Raw genomic sequence first — 14,588 nt, 5'->3', positions numbered from 1 at the left:
GGTTCGATCCTCAGCACCACATACAAACAAAGATGTTGTGTCCGCCTAAAACTAAAAAATAAATATTAAAATTCTCTCTCTCTCTCTTTAAAAAAATTAATTCTGCATTTCCACCCTTTCTTGTCTTTCCTTTCTAAAAAAAAAAAAAAAAAAAAGAAGAAGAAAAAGCTGAGGAGTAGGAAACACTGCTGTTATCACTTTTACATCAAGAGAGAGTGCTGACCCTTGACAATTACATTCAACAAACTAATATGCCCAAGTAGAGTGTTACCAAAAATAAACGTGAAATTGACAGTTTTTTTTTGATTCTTGGATAACCAACTCACATTATCAACTTTCAAAAAAGGGTACATTGTTATAGTTGTGACTACAATTAACATTTCTGCCTAAAATTCTGAGCTCGGGCTGGGGATATAGCTCAGTTGGTAGAGTGCTTGCCTCACAAGTACAACGACCAGGGTTCGATCCCCAGCACAAAAAAAAAAAAAAAAAAAAAAAGAAAAATCCTGAGCTCAATAAACCCAAATGAGAATCTATACTTTCTTGCCATAGCCATTGACCCTACCATCTGGACAGTTGATCCCATCTTTCTTTGCATTTTTGATCCACTGGCTCCACCCTATGGCCTCCTAGCTGATCTTGTACTCAATCTCCCAATCCATACTGCCTCTGTGGCCTAGAGGTATATTCTCCCACCTGGCTCTAGATCTAATTATACTCTAACCAACCAACCATCCTTTAACCTCTTCGGGCCTCATATATAAAAGGACAAGGATGGCCTGAGAGTGTAGCTCAGTGGTAGAGCCCTTGCTTAGCATGCTAAGGGCCTGGGATTGCAGCACTGGAGGAGGGGTGGGGAACATGCCCAGACAAACCATCACTTTAGGATTCACATTTCTATGGGACAGCAAAAGCAGAAGGAAGTGTTATTCCTCCTTTTCAACAACAGATGGTGCTCCATCATTGACCAATAGTTTGAATCTTGTCAGCTTTCCTGAAAAGTTTCTGGTGGTGTTATTAACAACAAAAAAGTCCAAACTCCTCAGTTCCCACTGGTCTGGAATTCACAGCCAAAGTGGTCAACTTTGGACCTTCTGTGGACCATTTTTCCTTTAGCTAGATTTCATCTAATCATTTAACCATGACTTGACTGAGCATATATTATGTGGTTGCTGAAGACAGTGATAAACAAGTCATTCTGCTCCCTGGGAATTCACTACCTAGTAGGGCTTACACACTAAGTAGAAGTGCATGTGAGAAAATGGATGTGAAAAGTACCTCGGGAATAAGGGTATTGATGCAGCTTCAGGGGATGTACTGAAGTGAATTTAAAAGAAGTCAACATGAATTCTGCTGTCATGTATGACTAAAAAAAATTAAAATAAATCATATGGTAAAAAAAATAAAAATAAAATATGAAAACAAAAATAAAAGAAGTCAACATGAGCAGGTATTCCAGATGGGGGAACAGCACTCCAACAGAATAGAATGAAAGTGGTTTCAAATGGCAAGTAGGAGTGGGAAGGGATAAAGCTGACACTACAGGTAAAGTCCCACCTAGGATGGCTTCTGCACCTTGCAAAGGTGTCTGACTTGATCTTGCAGACAACAACAAAAGTTATTTGTTTGCTGATTTTGTTGTTTTTTGGTGATGGAGATTGAACCCAGGGCCTCACATATATTAGACAAGCATTCTACCACTGAACTCCACCCCCATACCTTCCCTGAAAGTTTTTTTTTTCAAGTATGTGTGTGTGTGTGTGTATTTTTAGTTGTATATGGACACAATGCCTTTATTTTTATGTGGTGCTGAGGATTGAACCCAATGACTCACATGTGCTAGGCAAGCTCTCTACCACTGAGCCACAGCCTCATCCCCCTAAAAGGTTTTAACTGAGACTGAGAATAAATATTCTGAGGCTTAGCAGCTTGGCTGATGATAGTCATCTTGCCTCTGCCTGCTCCCACAAAGAAACTACAACAGCTCTGGGCACATCCTCACTACTCTCCTGCATCTTTCTTGCTCCCTCAGAGTCCCTTCACACACAAGAAGAAGAGCAATCTTAACTTATAAATCACCCACTTCACCACAATGTTAAAAAAAAAAAAAAAAAACTCCTTCCAGAGCATCCCAGTGGCTTAGGTTTAAAGTCAGACTCCTTGATGAGGCCCATAAGACCAAGCAAAATCTAGCTCCTGCTCTCTTCTACAGACATAAGGGCAAGTCTGGGGATGTGAAAATCTTTCAGTTTCATTCACTCAAAAAACACAGGCCGTGGACTGGGGTGCAGCTCAGTGGTGCAGTGCTTGCCTAGCATATGTGAGGCACTGGGTTTGATCCTCAGCACCACATTAAAAAAAATAATTAATTTTTAAAAATAGGCTGCATGCCCACTGTGTGAAGGCCTATTCTAGGTACCTGGGATACAGCAGTGAATAAAACAATCCCTGCCCTCATGGAGCTTTGCATCTCATGGAAGAAATAAATTACAGAGTACGTGAGAAGCAAAGACCTGTTGAGAGATTCAGAAACAAAGCAAGAGAGAAGGATGGATGGGAAACATGGATAAGAGATGGTAGGGGACCTAAGTAAGGCTTACTGGCTGAGCAAGTGGCTGAGGCTTCTCAGCAGAGCAAAACCAACACTGGGCCAAAGGCTCAAAGTTGTGGATGGCAGCAAAGAAGTGTAGAAAAGATCCTCTTCCTCCTAAAGTCTTGGGTAGAACATGGAGTCTGCCCCCAACACTCAGGCAGCCTTTGACTCCAGCCCAACAGCAAACTAAGCTCATGCACCAGCCCTTTAATGAGGGTGTAAGAGTACCTCTCATTGTTCTGAGATCCTGAAGTCAGGGAATGACTTTAGTATCCATGTAGGAGATATGTTAGACCAAAAAGCTCGCTGGCACCTACCATCTTCTCTCACCTACAGCTTGGGCATGTTTCCCAGCCTCCATGTAGTAAGAAAGTGCCTGGGCTCTGTCCATGGCAAATTGGGATATTGTGACATGTCCATTTTAGGCTGCTCACTCTTGCTCCCTGGTCAGCAATGCAAAGAATGCAATAGAGGACTGAGGCGAGTCCTTTCCCTTTCCATCTTGGCACTTTATCTTACTTGCAGCAGCCCCAGTTCCCAGTGCTGCACATGGAGGTGATTATGCACTTACTGCCTCAGAACGCAGAGCTACTCATGGGACGAACACATAACAGTGCCCACTTCAATGCACATGCTAGATTGCAAGGTAAGACATACACCTCAGTTGTGCTAAGCCACTGAAAATTTTGGAGTGGGTAGTTAGAGGCTTTACACACCATGGCTAACATGGGCTCTTGTTACATGTTTACTAAAATGAGAATGTCCTGAGCAGAAGTAAGTTCTCTAAAGTCTCTGCAGGCTTGGCAGACAAGACAAGCCATTTGGAAAATCTCTTCTACCACCGATGCAAAATTCTGCCCATCAATGAAGAAACCTGCCCAGGTCATATTCTATCTCTACAGAAAAGGTCCCCAGGGAGACCCTCTTCAGAAGAAAGCCACATTTGAGGTTGTAACCCACCTTTCCATCATGTACTCCAGGTTCGTCAGTCTTGCTTCCCCTGTGGAGACGATGTGGACAGCGTAGGAACTGAGGGAGCGGTGGACAAACCCTCGAGAATGCAGGTATCTCAGGGCATCAGCGATCTGGAGCAGTAAGGGCACAATCACCTCCATGTGCAGCACTGGGAACTGGGACCGCTGCAAGTGAGAGATAAAAGTACCAGGGACAAAAGGGAAAGGCTCACTGACACTGTAGGATCCTTTGTAATTTCCAAAGTTTTTTCATTTGATCTTTATAGCCATCTGGTATCCCAATGTATAGGTGGAGAACCTAAGTTCAGTGAGGTTAGGTGACTGGCCTGAAGTCCTACTGATCCAGGCCCCCTAGCTCTAAACCTAGATTCCTTCAGCTAAGCTGAAAGTTCTCAAAGCCTCGTATACACCTGCAGGGTCAACCTTGGGGAGACTTTCGGGGGAAGTTCCTCCACTACTACCAGTAAACATGTCCTGGGCCCCTCTCTGTCCAAGCCTATGCTCTTGAGAGAATCTAGAAGCTCAAAGGACCCCACAATATGCAGGTAAGCAGTCCAGATCCTATACCAGTCAGATGAACCAGAATGATCACCCTAAGAGGATAGAAATTTACTCTCATCAATGTACCCAAGTGATGCTTTTCCTCCAGAGAAACAGCATTTTAAGGTGATGCCCTCAGTCAGGGAAAGAAAATGAAAAACAGAAAGATTAGGAGGTCCTCAGGCAGGAGGACTAGCAGGCCATGTGGGAAAAGGATCCTTTTTGGAGGGTCTCTCTTTATCCCTACCCAGTTCTAAAGACTTGGTCTTTAGAACAAATCATGGAGAAAGAGAAACCCTCCATGAGCTCATTTTGAGGCCATATGCCAGCCCAAAGCACCCTTGCCAGGAAATCTGTCCCCCACCTCAAAGAAATCTGAGAGGCAAGAAGGGAGGCCTCTATACAAACCAGGATAGAGCCCAAGTGAAAAATGTAGGAAAAAAAAGCTAGTGGCTTTGTTAGCTAGAAGTGTGTTCATTGTTCTGAATCTGTCAAGCTCTTAGACAGTGATAAAGCAAAACTGACAATAACAGCATCACATTAGTTCTGATCATGTGCCTGTCAGCTTTAAATGGCATGTTACACAGCCCCAGTAAAGAAAAAGGCTTTGGAAATGTATCTTCTAGGCACAAATGGGGAACCCTGTGCTGAGGCAGGGGAGAGAGGGCAGGAGGAGTGGGGAGGGCAGCTAGGCAGAAATCATGGAAAAGTCATTTACTCGTTCATGGAGAACACTGAACAGAGTGCCAATGGTGATGCGCTCATACACAAGCCGGGTCTTCTCCAAGTCCTGGGATAAGCACACAGCCATCAGCTGTAGCAGGTGAGGGTGCCGCAGCTTGCTGAAAAACAAAAAGAAGCTTCAGAAGGGGTCCAAGGGTAGAAGGACATGGTGTCCTTTCTTCTGAACCCTCTGAATACATTCTAAACAGTTACCATTGTACATAGCATTTTTCAAAGAAACAGAATATGTAAAAGGCTCAGTGGCCCATGCCTATAGTGCCTATAATCCTAGCCTGAAGAAGAAGGATCGCAAGGTCAAGGCCAACCCTGGCAACTAGCCAGACCTTGTTTAAAAATTAAAACAAACAAACAAAAATGGCTGGGGATGAAGCTCAGTGGTAGAGCATCCATGAGTTCCATTTCCAGTACCAAAAAAAGAAAGAAAGAAAGAAAAAAGGAAATAGGGATAGAGGTCTCTGTTGGTGGGATCTGTGAGAACAGTGACAATGTTGCTAAGAGCTACTGAGCAAGATGAACCACATATGCAAGAAATGCATTCCTATACTCATTTTAGAAATGAGATAACCAATGTCAAAAAAATGTCAGGAACTTGCCCAAAGTCACACAACCCACTCACTCTCACACCAAAGCCTACTCTATGCCTACAAATCCTTCCAGCTCACCAGCTGACTTCTCCAAAAGGAAGGACTTGGACTCTGAAGACCTCTTATAACAGCTGTGTGGCAAATTCAGGATAGAGCTCAATGTCCAGCTCAGGGTCTTGGTGGCCCTAGTGTGAAACCATGAATCAAGAGCCTAACCCAGCAGGAGCTGAAGGACCTAACCCTGGAGCCACAGGAAACCTAAGGAACCCATGGCATGTCCTGAATGGCAGAGGTATGGTTCTCAGATGTCTGGATCTCATGCACAGCCATGATCTATGAAAACAGGACAGCCACATTCTCTTCTGATGAGCAGAGGGCCTTAAATGGAGTAGCTTCAGGGCTACAGCAAGAAAATGAGATGGGCCAAGAGGCTGGACCATCCAGAGACATATGTTATGGAATAGTTGACAGAATTGAGTCTCTTACCACCAAAATTCCCACCCCTCAGATTGTTCATTATTTCTTTCTCTTTCTTGGCAGCCTTTGGAAGTCAAGTCAATAAATTATTCCAACAGTTAGGAAATGCTGAGGCTGAGAAAATGCTCCATAGCCCAGGGATAGCCCAACACACGGAACCTGAGTCTGTACAGAGCCTGACCTATAATAGGCCTCCTTCTCACCTGCTGTGCTCCTGCTCAGCAATCAACAAGTCAGCCAGTCGCAGCCTGCTGCAGTGAGGGTGAGTGGGGAGATTCAGTTCTTTCACTGTGACCCTGCTCCCATTCCACACCAGGCTACAGGGGCAGGAGAGAGCATGAACAGAAGGAATGAGCAGCCACAGCATCAGTGAGTCTTCCCAGCCAGGAGTGGAGTTCACACAGACTTTGTGACATCCCTATTCCCACCACCTCCAGGTCCTAAAGCATCCTGGGGAACTAGGTGAGGTGGTTAAAAAAAAAAGAAACCACAAAAGGATTCAAGAAAGAGTGTTGATCAGGTTGGGTATTTTGTTTTATTATCTTTGGGTCAAAGAAGAGGGGACTTCACAACAAATCCATGGCAGAGGCAGGAAAACAAGAGGACAGAGGGCCTTACAAATCTGGCAGAGACCTTTTTTAAAGAATTTTTCTTCTAAGCAAGAAAGAAGCAACCAAGCTCAAGGAGCTCAGAGACCTTGGCCATGGGATCCCCTGGAACTCTGCAGGGGCTACACCTCTGAGGACTGAAAATACCCCAGGGACTTTTGTCATAACCTGTTGCTGCCATACTCCTCACCTAGATTTGATTGATGACAGTCTCAGCTGATACCTGTTCTAGCTTCTCCAGAAGCCTAATATCCTCTGGCTTGCAAAAGAGGCAAGACAATTACCACTAAGCTGCCTCTAATTTTTTAGAAAGCAGACAAGTTAAGGCCAGGCACGTTGGTGCATGACTGTAATCTCAGCAACTTGGAAGCCTAAAGCAGGAGAATCACAAGTTCAATATCAGCTTCCGCAACTTAGCTAGACCCTGTCTCAGAGTAAAAAAATAAAATGGGGAGCTGGGGTTGAAGCTCAGTGGGAGAGCACTTGCTTAGCACATGTAAGACACTGGGTTTGATCATCAGTACTACATATAAATAAATAAAGGTATTGTGTCCATCTACAACTAAAAAACTAAAAAATAAGTAAATAGGGCTGGGGCTATAGCTCATTAGAAGAGCACCCCCTGAATTCAATCTCCAGTGCCAAAAAAGCAAGCAAGCAGAGAGGCTGAAATACTGTAATGAATAATCTTTCAGAACTCAGTTCTCTCCCAAAATGACATCTGGCGATAAATGCAAATAGCTTATTTGTTACAAATAAAATGTAGAAGAGTTTGTCACTGGCACCTAGTAGGTAGAAAACAGCAACACTTCTCAATATCCTATGATGCACAAGACTGCCTGTGTAACAACAAAGGATCATCTGACCACAAAAGTCCACAGTGAGAAACCCTGATTCAGACATGCCTTCTTCCTTTCTATATTTGCATTTTGCAGTACTGGGGACTGAATCCAGGGCCTTGCACACACCACGTAGGTGCTCTACCACCAGGCAACATCCCTAAACCTCCATACACAAGGAAGTCACATGCAGCCCACTCTTCCCACTAGCCAGCTTCCACTTACTTAGTCATGACCATGTAGGGGCCACTGAAGAAAGAGAAAGTGGGTTCATCATCAGCTTGAATCACTTCCTTTTCTCCAATTACCGGAAGAGATCCTAGATAGGCAAGTTGCGTCCCCCCTGTGAGATAAAACTGAAACCAAAGCACAGCTTTAAATCGTGGGGAAAAAAGAGGAAAAGCAAAATACTTCCAGAATCTTGTCACACAACTAAAAATGATGCTAGCTGCCACTTACTAAACTGCTGAATATCCAAATGCACTGTAACTTATTCCTTAATTTACATTATTCTCCCTAGAAACCCTGCAAGGTTGTAACACTCTTTCACTAATAAAGAAACCGACGCTCACAGAAAGAAATGAGATGCCCACTTGAAGTGCTATGGATGGGAATGAGGGGCCTATTGTGACCCCCTCAGAACCCAGGCCTATGTGTAGCCAAAGCTCACATTTCTCCGACCTCTACCACCCCCCCCAAGTCGCCTCAGCACAAGTAACAGAATTTTGAGCTGTTGTAAAACAACACTCACTCACTCAGCAATGTTTCCTAACTATTTCTGTTAAAGGTAGACACAAGGACCCAAAAGATACTATCTGTCCTCAAAATATTCCTCAATTAAAAAATCTCAATTCCTTAAAATCATTCCAGTATGCCTGTAATCCCCATAATCAGAAGCCTGAGGCAGGAGAATGGCAAATTTGAGGCTAGCTTGGGCAACTTGGTGAGTCCCTATATTTGAATAAAAATGGGCTGGGAATATAGCTCAGTGGTAGAGTGTGGGAGGCCAACCTTACCCGTGACTGAGTTACACTCCCTGGCTGGGTGCTGAGGTGCTCAGTCACAGAAATGGGTGTGACTTGCTACAGCCCCATGGGTGAAGCTATGCTCACCTGTTCCTTTGTAATATGACCCCTTGCCCTGTTTAGGATAGAATCTTCCATGGAAGTGCCTTATGTGTGTCCCCTTCTCTTACTGTGCCCTTGGGTGTGGCCTATCCAGGTGTCAGTCAACCTGCTGACAGTGGACATCATGAAGACAGACTCAGCCCCCTGAAACCTGACCCCTTGCCTCATTTAAATAACTTCTCCTCAATAAAAGGGGTCAGTGCGTGCTGTCGCTGCGGACTCTTAAGGTCAGAGGACCCCTCACAGCGACCCCAAAGAAAAAGGTATTTGTGTCTCTTGGGTGGTTACTTCGTGCAGCCCAGTTAGCCCAGTTTAACTAGAGCCTTTTAGTTGCGAGAACAAAAACCCGGCAGTAGAGGGTCCCTGAATTCAACGCCCAGAACCAAACAAACATCCCACAGGCTGTGTGTGGAAAGGCAAGGTCATTGAGAGGCAAATCCACAGAGATAGGACAGTGTGGCTCTCCGGGTCCTTTACTCAAAATTAAAAGATCATCTTTTAAACTCCTCAAATCTAGCCCAGGGTTATTCAAGGGAACTCCCAACTTTTTTTTTTTTTTTAACCATTGTCAGTAAGAACAAGAACATTATGAAATACCTTTCCTTCAAAGGGAAAGAAAGGAGCAAAAAGCATTGGTGAAGATAAGGAAGGAGGAAGGGAACAAAGTTCAGAGAGGGGACCACAGATTCTCAACCTTGGCAACCTCTTACCTTCCCAAATCCAAAGCTGTAGATATTTTGGGCAGAAATGACTCCAGCTTTAAGCAGCCGGTTAGGAGAGCCATTAGGGTTCCTAGAAATGTTTAAAGAAAGAAAAAAAAAATAAGAATTAACAACAAATATCCAGAGAAAAATTACTAAACCAAGTTTTCAGAATGTGTAGTGCATTTTGCTTTGCCAGATGACTTTAAAAAAAGAATGTAATCTCTTTCATTAGAAGATATACATTAAAGACCTTGGGCAATATACCAGCAACTCAGGAGGCTGAGGCAGGAGGACTTTAATTTGAGGCCAGCCTCAACAACTTAGTGAGATCTCATCTCCAAATAAAAAGAAATGGGGCCAGGGATGTAGCTCCCTTCAGGTGGTGGGGAAGAGGATCAGTCCCTTATTCTAGATCTGCATCAACATTAGCTACCAATAGCCACAATGAAAAATATGGCACATTTCAAAAATCTGCACATAATCCTTATACAAGGGCCATGCTAATATTCTCTTCATACCAAATTTAGTCCATGTGATAGCTAAGTGAGCATGACTGCTTGATCTTTCTGTGTGTATGTGTGTGTTTGTCTACAGATTGTATAGTAGCCAGTCTCTGAGAAGGAATGATTCTAACTTCCTGGTATTCATATCCCTTGAAGGTCAGACACATTATCTCAGTAGGATATTGCAGAAACCATGAAGTATCACTTTCAAGATGACATCTACCATGACTTCTGCCCTGATCTCTCTTGGAGAATCACTTGCTCTGGGGGAATTGTGGGATACTGAAGTAGTCCTATGGAGAGGTCTGACACCCAGTAGCAATTTTCTAGTCATATGAGTGCACCATCTTGGAACTGGATCTTCTATCCCTAGTCAGTCCTTTAATAATGGCAGCCCAAAATGACATCTTGACTGTGATCTAGCTAAGCTGTTCCCTGATTCCTGACTCACAGAAATTTTATGAGGCAAAAATGTTTAATGTTGCTAAGTTTGAGGGCCAATTCATTTTGCAGTGACAGAAAATGAATACAGACGGCCAGAATTGCAAAGAATATTAAAACATTTATTCTCAAACTTTCTCATTTTACAGATGGGAAAACAGAGCCCTGGTTGGGGAAGCCTGCTAGCCTGAAGTAAGAAAACAGCGGTAGAAACCAGACCTAGATGCTGCTCATGTAGCTACTTCTCTTCCTGTATACCACACCCGAAACACCACCTGCACACCAGGGCTCCATTAACTGGAGGTACCCTGAAAGGAGTGGTAATACCTTATATTTCTTTGGCTCCTGGAGCCTGGCATTATGTCATGAACGTGGTAGCATTATGAGGAGCCGCTTCAGAAAACACTCTAAGTCCAAATTCAAATCAAAGAGAGCTTAATTTATCTGGCCAGGGACTGTCACCCACTTGTAGAGACTGAAGCTCTGTGGGAGAACAGCAATTTCCTGGCCTGTGTCTTGGGAATTTAAGGATGAAAACCACAACTCAGGGGCTTTTCTCAGTGTCATGCAAGCACGCAAGTTACAGAAGTTAAAAAAAAAAAAAAAAAAAGCAGTCAGCTTAACCACATCTCAGGTCCAAACAAGTATCCTGAGTTTCAGCTGAGCAGGGGCGATAATCTATTTTAAAGTCATGTAGACCTATAAATGTATTCAAACCCAGGATGTAACACACCATGACCACCATCATATCCTGAGTTGGGTACATTCTGTGGGGTATAAAGAAAAACAATTTTTTAAAAGACAGCTTTCTTTTAAAAAATGGGTCATGCAGTTAGTTCCCTCTTCACAGGAGCAGTAACAGAAAACTAGAATAGAGTCTAGAACAGCTAAGATGGAGACCCTATGGCCATACTTTTTGTTTGTATAGCCACAGTGATTCTATTCCTGCTATCCCAGTACTAGTAACTTATTTGATGCTTGCAGTTATCTCATTTACTCATCATTTTACTACTGATATCTAAAAGCCTTATGTCTACTTTAGCTAATACAATTGTTCACAACTATATTGATTTAACCTTGTCTGTATCTATATTAACCTATCAGCCTATATTTATCTATAACTATACTGGCATATTGACTTAACACCTTTCACCATTCCATCTTTTTTCCTGTGGCTTAAATCCTGTATTACAGTTACATGATTTTATTATTATTACTTAGGCTTACTCCTGATGAACTTTTCCATGAACTTATGTCTTATTGTTGCTTATCTAAATTATCTTACCTTATTCCTATAGTCTATAACATATGTCTATGACTTATTGGTTATATGGATCAGTTCACACCAAGACAGTAAGTACTGAATTAGTACTTGCTAATTGAATAATTTTTGCTCAGACTGAAGGAAAAAACATTCTACTGCCACAGAAGCCAGTTCCTCTTCTTGACAAATGGCAGAGGCTGGAGGGACAGTGCATTCCAAGCTCCAGCCTGCACTAGTTCTGTGAATCTCCATGTGCCACTATTCATGAACAGATGTAGACATTGTACTTAAGTACAGACTCTGTCTCCTCAGAAGTACAGACTCTGTCTCCTCAGCAACTCTTCAGTGCCAGGCTGGCTCTTCCCTGCTTTAACCTGCCAAGCAACTAAAGAGAAGATTCTGACATCTAGAAGGAAGTAAATAAGACATCCTAATTTACATCTGATGGCCCAGCATCATTACTCTCAGTCAGTGTAGATGACAACCATGTCACATTATTTGAACAGACACACTATGAGGTAAAGGCTCCTCTTCTACATCACCTCAGCAGTGTCCTCTAGAAACCAAGTATATGTACTTATACCTCAAAGACCTAGGAGATGGTGGACTGTTTCTTGCCCATGGAAACAGACTTGGAGCTGGCTGTGAGGCTGAGACCACCAAGCAGCAGAATAGCAGGTGTCACTAATAAGGCCTCCCATCCTCCTGGGGCCCCTGGGCAGCATTGTGGCTCTTTGAGGGTGTGAGTTCTGACTAAGCAACAGAGTAGACTGTTTTCTAAGAGTGACCTGGACAAAAATTATAGTTCAGACCACTATGTTTTGCTCTTATCTAAATTTCTCTATCCATATCTATGTAACTAAACTTGCCTGCATGAAGGGAAGAAAAAACTAACTCCAGTTATCTACCACCATAATTACCTGTTCTTCTCAATTCAGTGATTTTATTTTCTTTTACTATCCAGGTTCTGATATGGCACCACTCACAGATCTAAAAGGCCAACTCTTATTCCCAGGATTTGTGTGGTTTCTTTTTTTAATATTTATTTTTTAGTTGTAGTTGGACACAATACCTTTATTTCACTTATTTATTTTTATGTGATGCTGAGGATCGAACCCAGGGTCTCGCTCGTGAAAGGAAATTGCTGTACCGCTGAGCCACAACCCCAGCCCTTGTGTGGTTTCTTTCTATTAAAAAAAAAGAAGTGGGCTGGAAATGTAGCTCAGTGATACAGTGCCAGCCTAGCATGTGTGAGGCTCTGGGTTCAATCTCCTGTACCACACACACACAAAAAAAAGATGGGTAATAGAATGGGGAGCAGTAAAGTAGAGGAAGAGAACCAAGAAAGGAAGAGAGGAAAAAAAAGGAAGCACTGGGAAATGAAATGGACCAAATTATGTTATATGCATGTTATGAATATGTACCAAATCCCACTATCATGCATAATTATAATGTACCAATAAAAAAGAAAGTTCCACAAAAAAGTTGGCAGTTACATTCCATTTTATTTTCCATTAAACATTCTATTCACCCCATAGTTAGAATGTTTCATCTTTTTAAAATGGAAATTGAGATGTGACACTCTAAACAAATGCTGTCTAGGTTATAAGTAAAATTTTACAAGTTTATCAACACTTAAACTTGGATTTTCCAGCCAGATGCAGTGGCACACACCTGTAATCCCAGCTAATCAGGAGGCTGAGGAGGATCTCAAGTTGAAGGCTAGTATGGGCAATTTAGTGAGACTCTGTCTCCAAACAAAATAAAATAGTAAGACTGGGTATATAGCTCAGTGGTTAGAACTTTCCAGTACCAGGAAAACAAAACAAAACACTTGGGTTTTCCTTTCTGGCTGGCCTATGAACCCACCCTCCTTGTACTGAGCCTCTACCTAGCACCAGGCTGCTAATCAGTGAGGGTTTCTGTCTGCCTAACTAGGAAAATGGAGTACACATACAAATAAAATGATGACAATCTGAACTATAAATGGGAAAACGCATGCAAGGGACAGGGGCAGGAGATGAGGTTGACCTCGCAAGGAGTTTATCCTGATAACAAGGAAGGTCCCAAAGAGTTTTTAGTAGAATGGCACATCTCAATTTCCATTTTAAAAAGGTCATTCTGCCCAGGTACAGTAGTGAATTATCTGTAATCCCAGATACTCAGGGGGCTGAGGCAGCAGGTTCAAAGCTAGCCTCAGCAATTTAGTGAGGCCCTAAGCAATTTAGCAAGACCCTGTCTCGAAAAATAAAAAGGGCTAGGGATGTGGTTCAGTGATCCAGTGCCCCTGAGTTCAATCACTAGTACCAAAAAAAAAAAAAAACAAAACAAAACACCACACACACAAAAAACAGACAGCACTGGTGACACACACCTGTAATCCCAACAGCTCAGGAGGCTGAGGCAGGAGGATAGCAAGTTCAAAGCGATCCTCAGCAATTTAGCAAAGCCCTAAGAAACTGAGCAAGACCCTGACTCAAAATTAAAAATAAAAAGAGATGGGGATGTGGCTCAGTAGTTAAATCACCTGGGTTCAAACCCCAGTTATAAAACAAAAAAACAAACAACAACAAGAAAACACAGAAGAGTCAGCCATCTGCCCCACTGCCCAGCTTTCTGCTGGGCTCCTCAGATCTGAGAACTTCATTTTCTGCTAACCATGGGGTGATTCCCACTGAAACCATCTCCTCTAGACCTTCTGAGAGGGAGGGAAGAGATGGCTGAAGATGTTCCTCTGGCCAATCTTTATCAAGGGCATGGGTTCTCTTTCCAAGTTCATCACTTTTGGTGGGCCGGATGCCAGAAGGTACTGAGGAGGCAGACTGAAGCAGCCCACAATCCAGGGCTCCCACACAAAAATGCTGGGGAAGGGCAGAACATTTCACTCTGGCTTGAAGCCATACTCACCCCTGCATGAGACCCCCAAACCAGGGCGGGCTGCAAATGAGCCGTTGAGGGGAGTCTATCTTCTTCAGAAGATCATAAGAGAAGCCCTGGATGATGGCCTGCATGTGTGAGGCACAGCGCTGCATAAACTCCACCATCTGCAACATAAGGCAAAGACACTCAATGCTGGCCACACCAGCCCTTAATGGGAGTTGGAAGCTTGGATGTGAAGATGAATGGTCTGAGGAAAAAAAAAGGTAAATCTCTGGAAAAGGGAGGGCTCCAAGTGATTTTCTAAAGATAT

The 14,588-nt window shown here is 43.1% G+C and overlaps 1 protein-coding gene and 1 non-coding gene across 4 annotated transcripts in view; both read right to left on the bottom strand.

The window, feature by feature from the left end:
• The window catches only part of Tex14 (testis expressed 14, intercellular bridge forming factor), a 76,603-nt gene that overhangs the window by 42,166 nt on the left and 19,849 nt on the right, over nucleotides 1-14,588 (bottom strand). For 2 of the 3 annotated variants that reach the window (XM_077800870.1, XM_077800871.1), the window contains exons 4-9: nucleotides 14,306-14,442; nucleotides 9,197-9,278; nucleotides 7,585-7,715; nucleotides 6,116-6,229; nucleotides 4,826-4,949; nucleotides 3,554-3,732 (exon numbers count right to left, since the gene is read on the bottom strand). In XM_077800870.1, the coding sequence (XP_077656996.1) occupies nucleotides 3,554-3,732; nucleotides 4,826-4,949; nucleotides 6,116-6,229; nucleotides 7,585-7,715; nucleotides 9,197-9,278; nucleotides 14,306-14,442 (767 nt within the window). Of the gene's footprint in view, nucleotides 1-3,553; nucleotides 3,733-4,825; nucleotides 4,950-6,115; nucleotides 6,230-7,584; nucleotides 7,733-9,189; nucleotides 9,279-14,305; nucleotides 14,443-14,588 lie in introns of all 3 variants that reach the window. The other variant, XM_077800869.1, reaches the window with a different exon arrangement.
• LOC113195738 (U6 spliceosomal RNA) lies at nucleotides 9,638-9,744 on the bottom strand. The gene has a single exon (XR_003302443.2). It is a non-coding gene; the product is annotated as a U6 spliceosomal RNA (small nuclear RNA).

Source organism: Urocitellus parryii, chromosome 7, assembly GCF_045843805.1.
Source record: "Urocitellus parryii isolate mUroPar1 chromosome 7, mUroPar1.hap1, whole genome shotgun sequence".
In the NCBI taxonomy this organism is placed as follows: domain Eukaryota; kingdom Metazoa; phylum Chordata; class Mammalia; order Rodentia; family Sciuridae; genus Urocitellus; species Urocitellus parryii.
The sequence above is the reverse complement of the archived record's forward strand: the minus strand, read 5'-3'. Positions and strand labels throughout refer to the sequence as shown.